A 14,062-nucleotide genomic window follows, 5' to 3' on the forward strand; every position below is an offset into this window, starting at 1 on the left:
TACGGGGTGGTTTGCCAGTGCCTTCCCCAGTCATTACCGTTTACCCCCCAGCAAGCTGGGTACTCATTTTACCGACCTCGGAAGGATGGAAGGCTGAGTCAACCTTGAGCCGGCTGGTGGGATTGAACTCCCAGCCTCACGGGCAGAGCTTTCAGACTGCATATCTGCTGCCTTACCACTCTGCGCCACAAGAGGCTCTATTTGGTTACAGGCCTGCTAAGAAAGCTTTCTAGGGAGTCAGTCTCACTGAGTAGACTTCAAAAAGATTTTGAAGAAATCTGTTTAGGATTGCAGGGCCGACTCAACTTGATCTCTGCGGACCATTAAGGACTTAATGGTTGGGGCTTTGACTTTACACTAGCCTGGCTATCTACAGCCGAACTACAGTGAGGGGTCCTTTCCAAATACTAACCCTGGCTTAGCTTCTGAGTTCTGAGGAGACCTCGCTAGCCTTGACCTCCCAAAATTAGGTTTTCTTCCTCCGTGAACGGCGGGGGCTGGCGCGCCGATCTGAGCACGCGCAAAGCCCGGCCTCGACAGGCGGCCTCCCGGGATATCCGCGCCCCCCCCCCCTAAGCTGTCTTTTTTTAACCCTGCCGCTGGAGGAGGGGCAATAGAGTGACGCGCACGCCTGCATGAGGGGAATCTCGCGAGACAACCCCGCTCTCCCGCCCGCCCCTTGACGGGACAGGATCTTTCGAGATCTCTCTTTTCTCCTCCGCTGCCGCTTCGCTCTGCCCCTCCCCCCTTCATCGTGAGGAGTCGCGCGCCGCCGCTCATTTAAAACGCTCGTCTCGGCCGCGCTGAGCGAACGGAGGGTCGGCGGCAGACGGGACATCTCCCCCAGCGCGGCTCTTTCTTCCCTGCCCGCGGCCCTCTCCGCCCGCCCGCCCGCCCCAGTCGCTGTCTCCCTTCCTCCCTCCCTCCGTCGGCATGTCCGTGGTGGGCTTCGACCTGGGCTTCCAGAGCTGCTACGTGGCCGTGGCCCGCGCGGGGGGCATCGAGACGGTCGCCAACGAGTACAGCGACCGGAGCACCCCGTGAGTAACGGGCGCGGGGAGGGCAGCCGCAGCAGCAGCAGCCGCGGGGCAAGAAGGCGGCTCCGCAGGCAGGCAGGCAGGCAGGGCGGGCCCCTTGGGAAGGAGGCGGGAGGGAGACCCAAGGAACTTTCCAAACCTAGGCAGCCCGAGTCAAGTTTTTTGGGGGAAAGAAAGGCGGCTAACCCAGCCACGGAGCCTACTTTCTGCTTGTTGGTTGGTTGAGGTTGGGGCAGGTGGATTTCCACACTGAGCAGCAAGAGGATTATTCTTATTTTAAAAAGTACGAACACACACAACCACAAGCGGTGGCTTAATGAAAGCCACCGCGCTGTGGAGAGGAAGTGCCCTTTTCTCACGTGGGTGAGCCTGGAGGAAGATGGTGAATGGTTCAACCCGGTCTGGGCACGTTGGTTTGGGGGATGTGCCTAACAAGAAGAGGGCGGAGACTCAGCTAATTGTACGTGTATGGTGTGCTGAATTATACATCCAGAATTTATATCTTGCTTTTTCACCCATTAGCAATCTAAAGTGGCCTAGCAATTTAAAAGGCCTTTGAATACAAAGCATGAGTTTCTTTGCCTCTGTTAGTGGATCATTAGTTGTATTAGAAGTTATTTGTTACTCGTCATTCTAAAGTCATCCACGAATAGACACATGTAAACGATTGTGAGGATTAAGATTGACATTCTCAGGTATGTACTTGGGATTTCTGTGTGTCTGTGATGCCTCCATCTTGATGTGTATTTTGTCAGAAGCTAGAAAAACAAATTAACTTACTGCAAAATGTAACATTTCATTACTAATATATTGCTAAAGGCTCATGTTGAGAAGCTCCAGAAAGAGGTGATACAGTAGATGTCCACCATTTTTTTTGGGAGGCGAAAAAAGTGCTGTACTGCTAGAAGCCCTAATATCCCAGACTAACCTGTTCTCTTCCGAATTTGGAAGTTAAGCAGCAGTGTTCATCATCCGTACTTGGACAGGAGGCCACCAAGGAACAAGGGCTGCTGTGGTCATGGCAGACCACCTCAGTTTATCTCATGTAGTGAGACCCCATGAGGTGGAACTTCATAGAGTTTCAAGAGCTGGCTGCAGATTGGCAGTACTCTTTATGCTGGATCACATTAATGGCCCTCTAGTGCAGCATTTTGGTTCACACATGAAATATCCACATGGTGTGTTGGTTTAGAAAATACAAATAAGTTGCACTGTGGTAGTATCTTAAAAATTAAAAAAGGTTTCATTCTAGCATGTTTTCTTGATAAAACCACTTCATCAGGTACAAGTAGTGAGTCCTCACTAAACTAACATAGATTAGATTTTTTAAAAATTCCAAAACCAGTCTTAATTAAGGACATCTTATAGGCTGCTTGGGAGAAATTTACATTGCTTCTTTATTAGATGGATTATTTTGTTTATAACACTAAATTAGTAGGCCTTCACAATAATGAATTAGCAGAAGTTCTCAGACAAGAAATGTTTGTACAGACTCTCTTTCACTAAATCTATTCCTGCTACTACCAGGATTAGCTAGTTGTATTTGTACACATTGAAAGTTTTGTCCTAGCTACATCATTGTTTAGGATGTCAGGGCAGGAGTTGGTGGTTCAGTATTAAGCCAAATAAAGCTGGGATTGAATTTACCAGGGGTGAACTACATTACAATGACAATTTTGGCTTTATCCTACTGTTCTGCTGAACGTCTTCTATTGGCAAAAGAAAAAAATCTCAAGCTGGCGATGGCAAAACTATTCCAATGAAAACAATATTCAAAAATGATTCCTAGCTGTAGTTTGTTTTCAATATCTTCATCAGTGATATTTTCAATATTGTTAATAACTCAATCTTTTCTAATTGTATTCTTTTGGGTGATGAAATTATAGGAAATAACTTAGTCTCTGATAATATTTTGCTTTGTGTAGTTCAATCCTAAAATGGTCACATAACATCCAAATTTGTGGGGGTCTGCTAATATTAATATCACAATGTGTTATTCTTCAGCAGCAGACCTCTACAAATTTATAGATGACCATTTTGGGATTGAACTACACAAAACAAGATATTACCAGAGACTAAGTTATTTTCTATAATAATTTCATCACCCAAAATACAATTAGAGAAGATTGAGTTATTAATGTTATCTGGCCACAGTGCTGTATCAAATAAATTTTATTTGATTTGAGTTATTAATGATATTGAGAATATCACTGATGAAGAAATTGAAAACTGACAATACCTAGGAATTGTTTTGAACATTGTTTTCATTGGAATAAATCATTTTGCCATCACCAGCTTGAGACTTTTTTCTTCTGCTTATATTATGGCTGACGGGTCTTCACCTGTTGCATTATGTCCAAACCTTTTCTATTAGCAGAAGGCTCCACACTTGTCTAAGTAGACTGACAGAATACAATCTAGTATTTTAGAGTTATTTCTGTCTTTGCTACTTGCTCCCTGTTTCTCCATCCTTTTTTCACAACATGCTTCTGTTTCGTCTCCAGTTTCTTTTTTGTTAGTAAGAAAAGTGCTTGCTTTCATGTGCTGCCAGTTTCCACTTTGAATCAAACCTTTTAGTGTTTTCCTTAAGACTCACATCTACCCAGTTCTTTTAGCAACATATCTGAACATTATTTACTTTAACCAGTGGTGTCTCTTGAGAATAATAAGGTAGTTTGGGATATCAGCTGTTCTTTGATACAGGCAAAAATGCGCCCAGGAACAGTTTGATGTCCATGTGAATAAGAACATTTGGCTTAAAAATCAAACATAATTGCATTTCTTATTTAAAATTCAGGTTTGGGGCTTTTTAAAAGCTTCAGCCATAATAAGCTGCTTTGTGTAAAGGTATTCTGATTGAAAATTAAACATTGGTTTCATCCCACCTGAAGGTCTCTGGATGGAAGGGGTTTCCAACTGTTCATCAGTCGAGCACCTCCCTACCAGAGTTCAGTACTTTCAGTGTTATAAAGTTTAACTCTATATCCATGATGCTGGTGCTGTTGTGATAATGCTTATGACCAAATAATGCGCTTCTGTTCACGCCAACATTTGGTTTCTAATTTCAACTTCCACTTCTCAGATGACAAAAATTAAGCTGCATGCATAGGACATAGGATATCTCAATCTGCAGCCCACTCTTTAAAGTATTGTGTTTATTATTATTATTATTATTATTATTATTATTATTAGATTTATTTCCCGCCTCTCCCGATAGGCTCGAGGCGGGTCACAACAACTAATCCCATTAAAATTCCCATTAAAACATCACTCTACTAACATGGCGGCTAAAAATCCCATCCCTCCCCCAATTATTAAGAGGTGAAGAGGAAAGGATAGGGGAGTAGCGTACACTCCAACTCCTAGGGGGGGAGCGATGTCCCTGATTTGCTGACCCCAGCCTCAACCATAGACCTGGTGGAAGAGCTCCGTTTTACAAGCCCTGCGGAAAGCTGACAAATCCCGCAGGGCCCGCAGATCACCCGGGAGCTCATTCCACCAGGTAGGGGCCAGGACTGAAAAAGCCCTGGCCCTGGTCGAGGCTAGGCGCGCTTCCTTCGGGCCGGGGACGACCAACAGGTTCTCACCCGCAGAGCGTAAGGCCCTGCGGGGGGCATAGAGCGGTAGGCGGTCCCTCAGGTATGTGGGTCCCAACCCGCATATGGCCTTGAAGGTTAAAACCAAAACCTAGAAATGTATCTTGTTAAAAACTAGCAGTGCTGTCTTGAGTAGAGTTATGCCCTAAGTCAGGGGTAGTCAAACTGCTGCCCTCCAGATGTCCATGGACTACAATTCCCAGGAGCCCCTGCCAGCATTTGCTGGCAGGGGCTCCTGGGAATTGTAGTCCGTGGACATCTGGAGGGCTGCAGTTTGACTACCCCTGCCGTAAGTCATCTATTGACAGATCTTTTAAACTGGACATTCCAGGGATTGAGTTTGGGACTGTCTGCATGCTGAGCAGATGCTCTATCACTGAGCCATAGTTCAAGTAACATGGGAGAGTAACTATTTCAAGTAACATGGGAGATCAACCCTTGCCTAAACTGCTTAAACTATTGTTAGGTTTAAGTAGTCAAGTAATATTTGGCAATGTAATGGGGGATTTATGAACAATGAAGCAATACAGTATTACACTGCTCTGTGATTTCAGTGATTTATTTTTTTAAAGTTGTTGGTTTTGTAGTATATTGATTTAAAGTATTCATGTGTTTTGTTCTTGAGCTCTGGTTTTCTTACTCCCTGGAATGCAGCTCTAAGTTGTAAGCTCCATTTGTACTTTTGTGTATGGTAATTTGTTGGATTCTAATTTGGTGACCAGTTTGTGGTAGATTCTAATGAGTAGCTGTGTTGGTCTGAAGTAGCACAATAAAATTAGAGTCCTGTAGCACCTGTAAGACCATCAAAGATTTATTCAAGGTGTGAGCTTTCGAGTGCAAACACTCTTCATCAGACTAAGAACTGACCATCATAACAGTAGGAATATATAAGCAATACTGTTATGATGGTTCATAGTCTGACGAAGAGTGCTTGCATTCGAAAGCTCATGCCTAGAATAAATATTTGTTGGTCTTAAAGGTGCTACTGGACTCTGATTTTATTGTTTGTGGTGTCAAATTGCAGTCAAAATTCGTTTGATGCAAATGTGGGCGGATGTGGTTAAACCTGGCATTTTGTGGATTTAGTTTACCATTAGCCATATCACTTCTCATTTTTACTAGCCTGTTGGCCCATACATTTAACTGCGTTAATCATTTATGGCAGCTCATAGCCTGAAAAGTGAAAACAAACTTGCTTCCTTGTGCATTCAGAGGCAAATCTTACTTGATTACTGGTAAAGAGCTGAGTGGCCATTAAAATACCTGACTTTTTCACATCATGCCAGTCACCAGAATTCTAGTACATTCTCTTCTATAGAGAAAGCTGGAAAAACTATTTTACATTTCTTTCTTTTCCCTGATCATTTTGACTTAGTAGCAAACCCTTGTAAAATGAGTAGCTCAGTCCATCCTTTTCTTCCCTTCATTTTCTGATACTGCCTTGCCAGTGTCTTGGCAGATAAGACAGAGCTTCTTTATAGGGGATGTTATACTTCTCTGCATACTGCTGTAATTATCAGGTAGCTGTATGTATATAGTATGTCAGCATACCATTATGGGAGCCTCAGGGAATGAGTTCTCAAGAACATGCCATTTGTAGTCTTCAATAGTATGAAGATTGTAAGCAGGGTTCACAGATCTTTATTAGTTCTTTCACTTGTTATTGAGAGAGCCAGTTTGGTGTAGTGGTTAGGAGTGTGGACTGGCATGCCAGGTTCGATTCTGCACTCCCCCACATGCAGCCAGCTGGGTGACCTTGGGCTCACCATGGCACTGATAAAACTGTTCTGACTGATAAAACTGTTCTCTCTGTCTCACCCACCTCACAGGGTGTCTGTTGTGGGGAGAGGAAAGGGAAGGCGACTGTAAGCCGCTTTGAGATTCCTTCGGTTACAGAAAAGCTATAAGAACCAAATCTTCTTCTAGTATACTTCAAGCTTGGGCCATGTCATTTTGGCAATAAAGAAATCTAAATAGGGAAATAAATAGGGAAATAACTTCAAGCAGTCTTGTGTTGCTCCGCATAATGGCTTTACTTTGAGTTTAGGAGTGTGCTATACGTTTTTTATAGCTAAGGTTATTAAGTCTCACTGAGTTTAATAAACTTCTGTAACGTAAGCAAGTGATTGCAGTTCTAGAGATACAAGTTCCCCATGTTGAGTCCTCAGTTGCAAGCATGTATTGGCGAAAGCTAGTTTGCCAATCATATTGAAGATGAGGCCTGTTGTAACATAATGGCTTGTGTTGTGGGTTTGGCAAACCACTTGCCTGGAAGAAATTGTTGCTCATAGTGCCAAGATGGTGAACCACAATAATAGTATGACATATTTTAAATGACAGTGATGGCATTCAGATGTAATTAATACATGGCTGCAGGATCAAAATGAGACCAAGTCCTTTTCTCCCTTGCACATCCCACTTTTAGGATACTTCTTGGCTTCAATCTAATTCCAATTTGTTGTGACATTCAAAATGTGTAGTTTAGTAAACTGTGGCCTTTTATAACTTAATGTTAGTACAGTTAGATTGATGGGACAGAGAGCTGCTTCATTGTCTTGTTTGTTTTTCTGAATCCAGGCAGTAGGTATCACTCTGCAACCCTTTTCTGGTAGGGTAAGTTTAGCCTTGTGACTAAAATGTTCTACATTTGGTTGTAGCAAATTCAGAACTGCACCATCCTTTTTGGGTTAGGATGTGGGAACTCAAGTGATGATTTGATGGCGGTGCAAGTCAAGGGCTAGAAAGACTCAAGTTCAATGACAATTTTAAAGCCATGAAGCTTTGTGGTTAATATGGGGCCTGTCACTTTCAGTTTAACTTGTCTTGCACTGCCTTGGAGGAAAGGCGCAACAAAGTAGTAGGCATGCCCAGATTGGGCCGGACCCTAGAGTGCCTGCCCCCCCAGAATACGGCCACGATGCGTGCAGGAAGGCTTGCGGCCAGACGCAGCCTGGCTGCGAAGGGGAGCGCATCTGCGGCACCCTGGGTCCGCTACGGTTTCCAGCATGTTCAGCAGCCCAGGCGGCTTCTGTCAGGATGCTCCCATGAGCCCCCTCCTCCCGGGTGGCCTTGCAGGACGTGCCCCGAATTCCAGGGTTACTCCCGAGAATCCTTTCTTCCAGACAAGCCCGCAGAGAGCGTCCTGGGGGGGGTTGGCTGACTGGCAGGGAACAGGGTAAACCTCCCAGACAGTCCGAAAAATAAGGTGACATACAGGTGGGGGATATTTAGCTACTGACATGGATCAGGAGAATCACTGGGTTTGCAGAAGAATCTGAAGAGGAGGAAACAGGGTCCAGCTTGGGTGGGTATAGTCTTCCCCACTCCAAGAGTTTTTCGGGGTTTCCTACTTGTTCCTTACATTAGTGACAAAGTAAGACACAGAGGATGTTGGCTTAGAAGAAACTTGTGGATAGGTTGCATTGATTTTTTGCCAACAATTTGGTAGTTTGCATCTATAGAAATTAATAGCTTCTTAATTGCAGCTTTAGTTTATCACGATAATGTACTACTTTGTAATTGGCTGGTTCTACATTGCATAATGAAAACGCTGGAGGGCATCACCCCAAGGGTCAGACATGACCCAGTGCTTGCACAGGGGACACCTTTACCTTTACACTGCATAATAGATTTACTGTATTAGACCATCATTAAGCTTCCCTCTAAGAGCCTCTTGTGGCGCAGAGTGGTAAGGCAGCAGTCTGAAAGCTCTGCCCATGAGGTTGGGAGTTCGATCCCAGCAGCCGGCTCAAGGTTGATGCAGCCTTCTATCCTTCCGAGGTCGGTAAAATGAGTACCCAGCTTGCTCGGGGGTAAATGGTAATGACTGGGGAAGGCACTGGCAAACCACCCCGTATTGAGTCTGCCATGAAAACGCTAGAGGGCATCACCCCAAGGGTCAGACATGACCCAGTGCTTGCACAGGGGATACCTTTACCTTTAAGCTTCCCTCTACTCAAGCCTCATTATTTTGGTTTCTAACTAAATTGGTATAGTTAAATTATTTCAAAACCATATTTCTTTTAATTCTAGGTCATGTGTAGCATTTGGACCTAAGAATCGTTCAATTGGAGCTGCAGCTAAAAGCCAAGTAAGAATTTTGTGTTTTCAGGAATGTTTCATGCAATGGTCCCCAACTTTACTTGGACAGAGAGCACCTTTGAGCTTTGAGGGAGAATGATACGTACTACCACAAAATAGCAGCCACAGAACAAAGTCCCAAACACAAAATAGCTGCCTCAAAATGCACAGCCAAATTAAATACTTCCCTCCTCTCTTGGGAAGAAGGAAGTTCTGAACTTGAAGTGGAATTGCACACTAAGGAAATCTCAAGCATTTGCCAGTCTTCCTAATCTTCCTGTAGAAAACCCTTTCATTTAAGAGGGCAGCCAGTAACAAGCCCCACCTTCCAGTGAATCCACTTCCTGTAAGTTCAAGGGGTGCCATGAGAGATGCTGGTCGATGCATTGAAGTCCTTGGGCATCATGTTCGGGAAAACTGGGCTTATGTAACTACAAATAGAACAGCAATTCAAAAAAGAAGAACACTGCACTTTATGATGCAGTGGTTAAGTGTGTCAGACTAGTTTCTGGGAGATTCAGGTTCAGATCCCCATTTGTGCCATGGAAGTTTGTTGGGGGACCTACAGCATATCACACTCTCAGGCTAACCGTCCTCACGGGGGAGTTAGGATAAAATGGGGCAGAGGAGAATGATATAAACTTCTTTAGAACCCCATTGGGCAGATAGGTGGAGTATAAATTATTAAATAAAAATAAATATAGTGGCTATTTGTTGCTTACTTCAAAGCAGATACATAGTAGACTTGCCTTACCTTTTATCTATGTGTTTGTGAAAATGTATCCTACCCTCCATTGCTTTATATTTCGTGTTTTGTGACTATGTACAAACATCTAGGCCTGTTGAGTTGCATTGTGAACAACAAAAGACATATCCTGTATCTGTTTGGCTTTATACACAAATCAAGTGATCTATTGGCATTGGAAATTGGCATTAGAAATTTTTAATCTGAATATTAGCAGCATGAAACCTGCTGGTATATATTTGCTTCTTGAGTATTGGGGAATACAATCTGGAAAAAAAATCTTTTGCGTAGAACAGAAAAGAGATTTGGGTTATACTATTAAAACACCAACCTCTTCCCAGATACATGTATCACAGCCCTGTGCCCTCAGGTTGGACATGGATGTAGATTTTACCATTGGATTTGACAACATCCCTGTGGCTGCCGGGGAGCAAACTTCCCCCTAACCTTGGCAATTGAAAAGACAGGATTTTTTCTCCAAATTTCAGCTTTCCTTTACCTTACTGGGGTATGAGATAAGATGCTTCAGAAGAACCTGGGAAGCTTGAATTTCTCATCTTCAGGGAATGACTGTTTTGAAGTAGCTGCCTCTGTCACAGAGGTTTATTGGTCTTGGGACCGCACAATATCTGTTTACCTTGTACAATATTGCATGAGGGTTTGGAATGGATGGTGCCCTGAAAGCTTTTGAAAATTTATTTAAGGAGCTGTGCAACAATAATTTCCTTTGTACTCTTTTCCCATACATACCAGAGAGCAGAGGTAGCTTTCTGAGGAGGGGATAAGGGGTCACTACAAATGAGGTATGTAGGTAATCCTATATTCTCACTTGATTGTGCAATAGTTCAATGAGTAAGTCTGTATCTTAACTTGTTCTTCAAGGGAAACAATACCACTTAACAGTCATAATGTTCATAATGTTCAATATATTCCTTCAGAATAGTTTTTGCCTGAGAAGAACCTCTTCATATTTATACTTCATGTAAGTCCAGAATAATTAGAAGTATGATTGAATAGGCAGAAATGTTAGCATTTTTGTAGAACTGCAAGGAAAAACTTGCCATATGGAACTGAACTCTTCTCCCCCTTTAGGTAATTTCAAATGCAAAAAATGCAGTACAAAGTTTTAAAAGGTTTCATGGGCGTGCATTTCTGGATCCTTTTGTTCAAGATGAAAAAACAAAACTTGCTTATGAACTTGTCCAATTGCCAACTGGCTCAGTTGGTATCAAGGTGAGTCAATTCTATAAGAAGTGAAAATTTAGATTACTTTAAAGTGTGTAGATACGGCAACTTGCTTTTGCAAATGCATTGTTATTTGACTACTAGCTTCAAAGCCCATTCCTAAGAACGGGCCTTGAAAGGGTCCCCTCCCCTGGCCCCCAGCCAGGCAGCTTAAGGTGGCTTTGGGCGGCAGCTCACAGCCAGATCAAGTGGGGTGGGTGGAGGCTGGGCAGCTCTTGGGCTGGGACAGAGCTCCTTAGCAGTCAGTCAGCAGGCTGGGAGGCCCTCAGGCCCATCCTAGCAGGCCAAGAGGCCCTCGTTAGCAGGTCCTCCACCATGACTCTTTGCCCAGGACCCACTCCCCTTACCTGCTGCTGGCTCCAGGCACTGAGGCATCTGAGAGCAAAGAGGCTAGAATCCAGGGATGGAGGGCGGGAGCTGCAGAGGCAGGGCAAAGCTGGCTGCACCCTCATTGGCCGTATTCTAACTTGGACAGCCGGACACGTCCCACCCCTAAGGATTTGATAGGAGTGGAAATGGTAGCTTTGATGGACTGCACTTCTAAAAGCTTAGAAGTACTATGTAAATAAAGGATTCTGAAGGGTTAATTCTTCATCCTGAGTTACAAGCTGTTCCAAGAGCTCTGTTTGGTTAGCATCAGCTGAGCAGAAAGAGACTTTACAGCTGATGCTTATATTCCAAATTAATAAAATATTTTATTCAACCAAGTTGGGTGAAATCAGGAGTAAAATTTCTGAGGTTACTCAGTATAGATCAGTGGTCCCCAACCTTTTTTAGGCTGGAGACCGGCAGGGCAACTGCCCCGCCCGCGCATCGCGCATGTGCAGCCGAAATCGCACATGCGCGGCACTTTCGCGCATGCGTGAAAGTCCTGTGCACGCGCGATTTTGGCCGTGCATGGCGCATGTGCACATGCGCAGCCCGGCCACGCATGCGCATTTGGGCGGGTACGGCCCTAATTCCCTCTCTCTCCCCCCCTCCCGCAGTAAGAAGCTTCCCGGGCCGCAAGCTTGTGGCCTGGGAAGTTTTTTACTGCGGGGGGGTGGGAGAGGGAACCACGGCCCGGCACCGGGCCGCAGCCCGCAGGTTGGGGACCACTGGTATAGATAACTGAGGTAAAATGAGTACATGCACAGACTTTAATTCTGATTCTTCCTGAAAGCAGTTGCACTCTTCCTGGTACCCAAACACCTTCTCTGAAGGTCTTTAAAGGCATTTTCTAACTAGACCAGGGATTGCTGCACTCTTCAGAGCTAACTTCCTGTTTGACTGGGTAGGGAAATTCTCCTGTCACTAGAAGATCTATCTGTTTCCTTTTGAGCCCAGTGGGAGTTTCTAACTATCCATGCATCCTTGCTGTTTCCCCAGTTTTCTTGTCTATGTAAAACTGCTTCCCGTCAGGGCTGAAGGCTGAAAGAATTCTCAGCATTCAGGTCAAGTCTCTTTCTGCTCTGCTGATGTTAACCAATCAGATTGCTTGGAACAGCCTGTCACACAAAGCTCTCTGGCTCTTAACCCTTTGGTCTTTTATCTGTTTAATAGCATCTCTAAACTTTTAAAAATGTAGTTTGTCACAGTAGCATTGCAGAAAAATCAGATCAGTGGCATTGAAGTGAATGCGGTTTTATGTTCATAAATGCTAACCATCCTGAACATGTCTTGAAAATTCATTCCAGAAAGTGTGGTCTGTTGAGCTTAATCTGAAATATTAAAAAATGAATAATATCAAAATGTTAATGTTTATTTCCAGAATAGAGAAGAAACCTCTATATGTTTAGGACTGCATGCAAATATCACACTTTGGTTAAATGGTTTGTTGACCAGGTTGTGCACAGGCTTTTTTCCTGCATGATACAAAAGTCTGAGAAATGAGACATGAATGTAAAACAAACAAACAGCCAAGTTTATATACAGCTTTACTTAAGCAGTTTGGCATTAGTAAAATACCACTAACCATGTTCTTGAAAGTTTAAACCTTTTATAGTAGGCAAGAACAAGAGTCCAGTAGCACCTTAAAGACTAACAAAATTTGTGATAGGGTATGAACTTTCATGAGTCACTGGCCCTTCTAATACCAAACCCTCATTTTTATTTACACCAAAGGTTATGTATATGGAAGAAGATCGAACCTTCACCATTGAACAGATAACTGGAATGCTCCTCACAAAACTAAAAGAAACTGCAGAGAATGCCCTTAAGAGACCTGTAGTGGATTGTGTTATATCTGTAAGTACAGAATTCTTATATTAATATTTTTGTAAATATGAGCAGTCTTAGTATTTCAGCAGTTTTACCAGTTTAATTTTCTAGGAGCACGGTTATTACAGTTTATTTCTAGATGATATCATTCTTATTATTTAGCTTTCTCTAAATCAAAATCTGCATTTGCCCAAGCATGAAAATGTAATTCAACAAGGTGAATGGGGTCCAGCAAGTTGAACCTCATAAAACGTGAATATTATTTCATGATGAAGAAGAGTTGGTTTTTATAGCCCACTTTTCACTGCCCAAAGGAGTCTCAAAGCGGCTTACAGTTGCCTTCCCTTCCTCTCCATACAACAGACAATCTGTGAGGTAGGTGAGACCGAGAGAGCTGAACAGATTGCTCTGTGAGAACAGCAATATCTGGGCTGTGATGAGCCCGAGGTCACAAAGCTAAAAGTTCAGTTAAATAATTTCTACTCAATCAACATTTTCTACATGTTTGCTCATTTTTTTAAAGAAGAGATGTTTTTTATGCCCCACTTTCTCCCCCAGAAGGAGTCTTAAAGCAGCTCACAATCACCTTCACTTCCTCTCCACACAACAGGCACTTTGCCAGGTAGATAGGACTGAGAGAGCCCTGATATTACTGCTCTGTGAGAATAGCACTATCAGGGCTGTGGAAGAGTGAGGAATCAAACCCGGGTTGCCAGATTAGAAGCTGCTGCTCTTAGGCACTACACCATGCTGGTATATATATAATGAACTAGTTGCATTTTATTTTTTAATTTAATATTAGAATTCTATACTGCCACATCTTGAAAGTCTCATGGTGGTGTACAATAAAACCATAAAACCCATTCAACACTCCTCCCAACAGCGTTATCAGATGGTGAAACTCCCTGACCCTCCCCATTTTACTTGGCACGTTTTGTTATCATTAGTTGTAAGTTACCTTAGGCAGTGCTGCCTATATTGGCAAGGAACTAGTTTTTATTGTACAGTATTGAGCTATAGTAGATGGGAGGTTAGATAGGGTGACTCTTAGACTGTAGGTAGTTGCAGTTGTGTTGAGACTATGACCGTTTTCACAAAAGTTATTTGCCTTCAGTTCAGTACTGTTGGGAAGCAGGACTTTTCCTATTTTGCCACAGCAT

At 43.4% G+C, this 14,062-nt stretch overlaps 1 protein-coding gene across 1 annotated transcript in view; it reads left to right on the forward strand.

The window, feature by feature from the left end:
* Positions 1-669: 669 nt before the first annotated feature.
* The window catches only part of HSPA4 (heat shock protein family A (Hsp70) member 4), a 43,277-nt gene continuing 29,884 nt past the window's right edge, over positions 670-14,062 (forward strand). The window contains exons 1-4 of the mRNA XM_077326925.1: positions 670-1,040; positions 8,666-8,723; positions 10,551-10,691; positions 12,807-12,929. Of these exons, the coding sequence (XP_077183040.1) occupies positions 934-1,040; positions 8,666-8,723; positions 10,551-10,691; positions 12,807-12,929 (429 nt within the window). The 5' untranslated portion in view covers positions 670-933. The remainder of the gene's footprint in view (positions 1,041-8,665; positions 8,724-10,550; positions 10,692-12,806; positions 12,930-14,062) is intronic.

Source organism: Paroedura picta, chromosome 3, assembly GCF_049243985.1.
Source record: "Paroedura picta isolate Pp20150507F chromosome 3, Ppicta_v3.0, whole genome shotgun sequence".
Lineage (NCBI taxonomy): Eukaryota > Metazoa > Chordata > Lepidosauria > Squamata > Gekkonidae > Paroedura > Paroedura picta.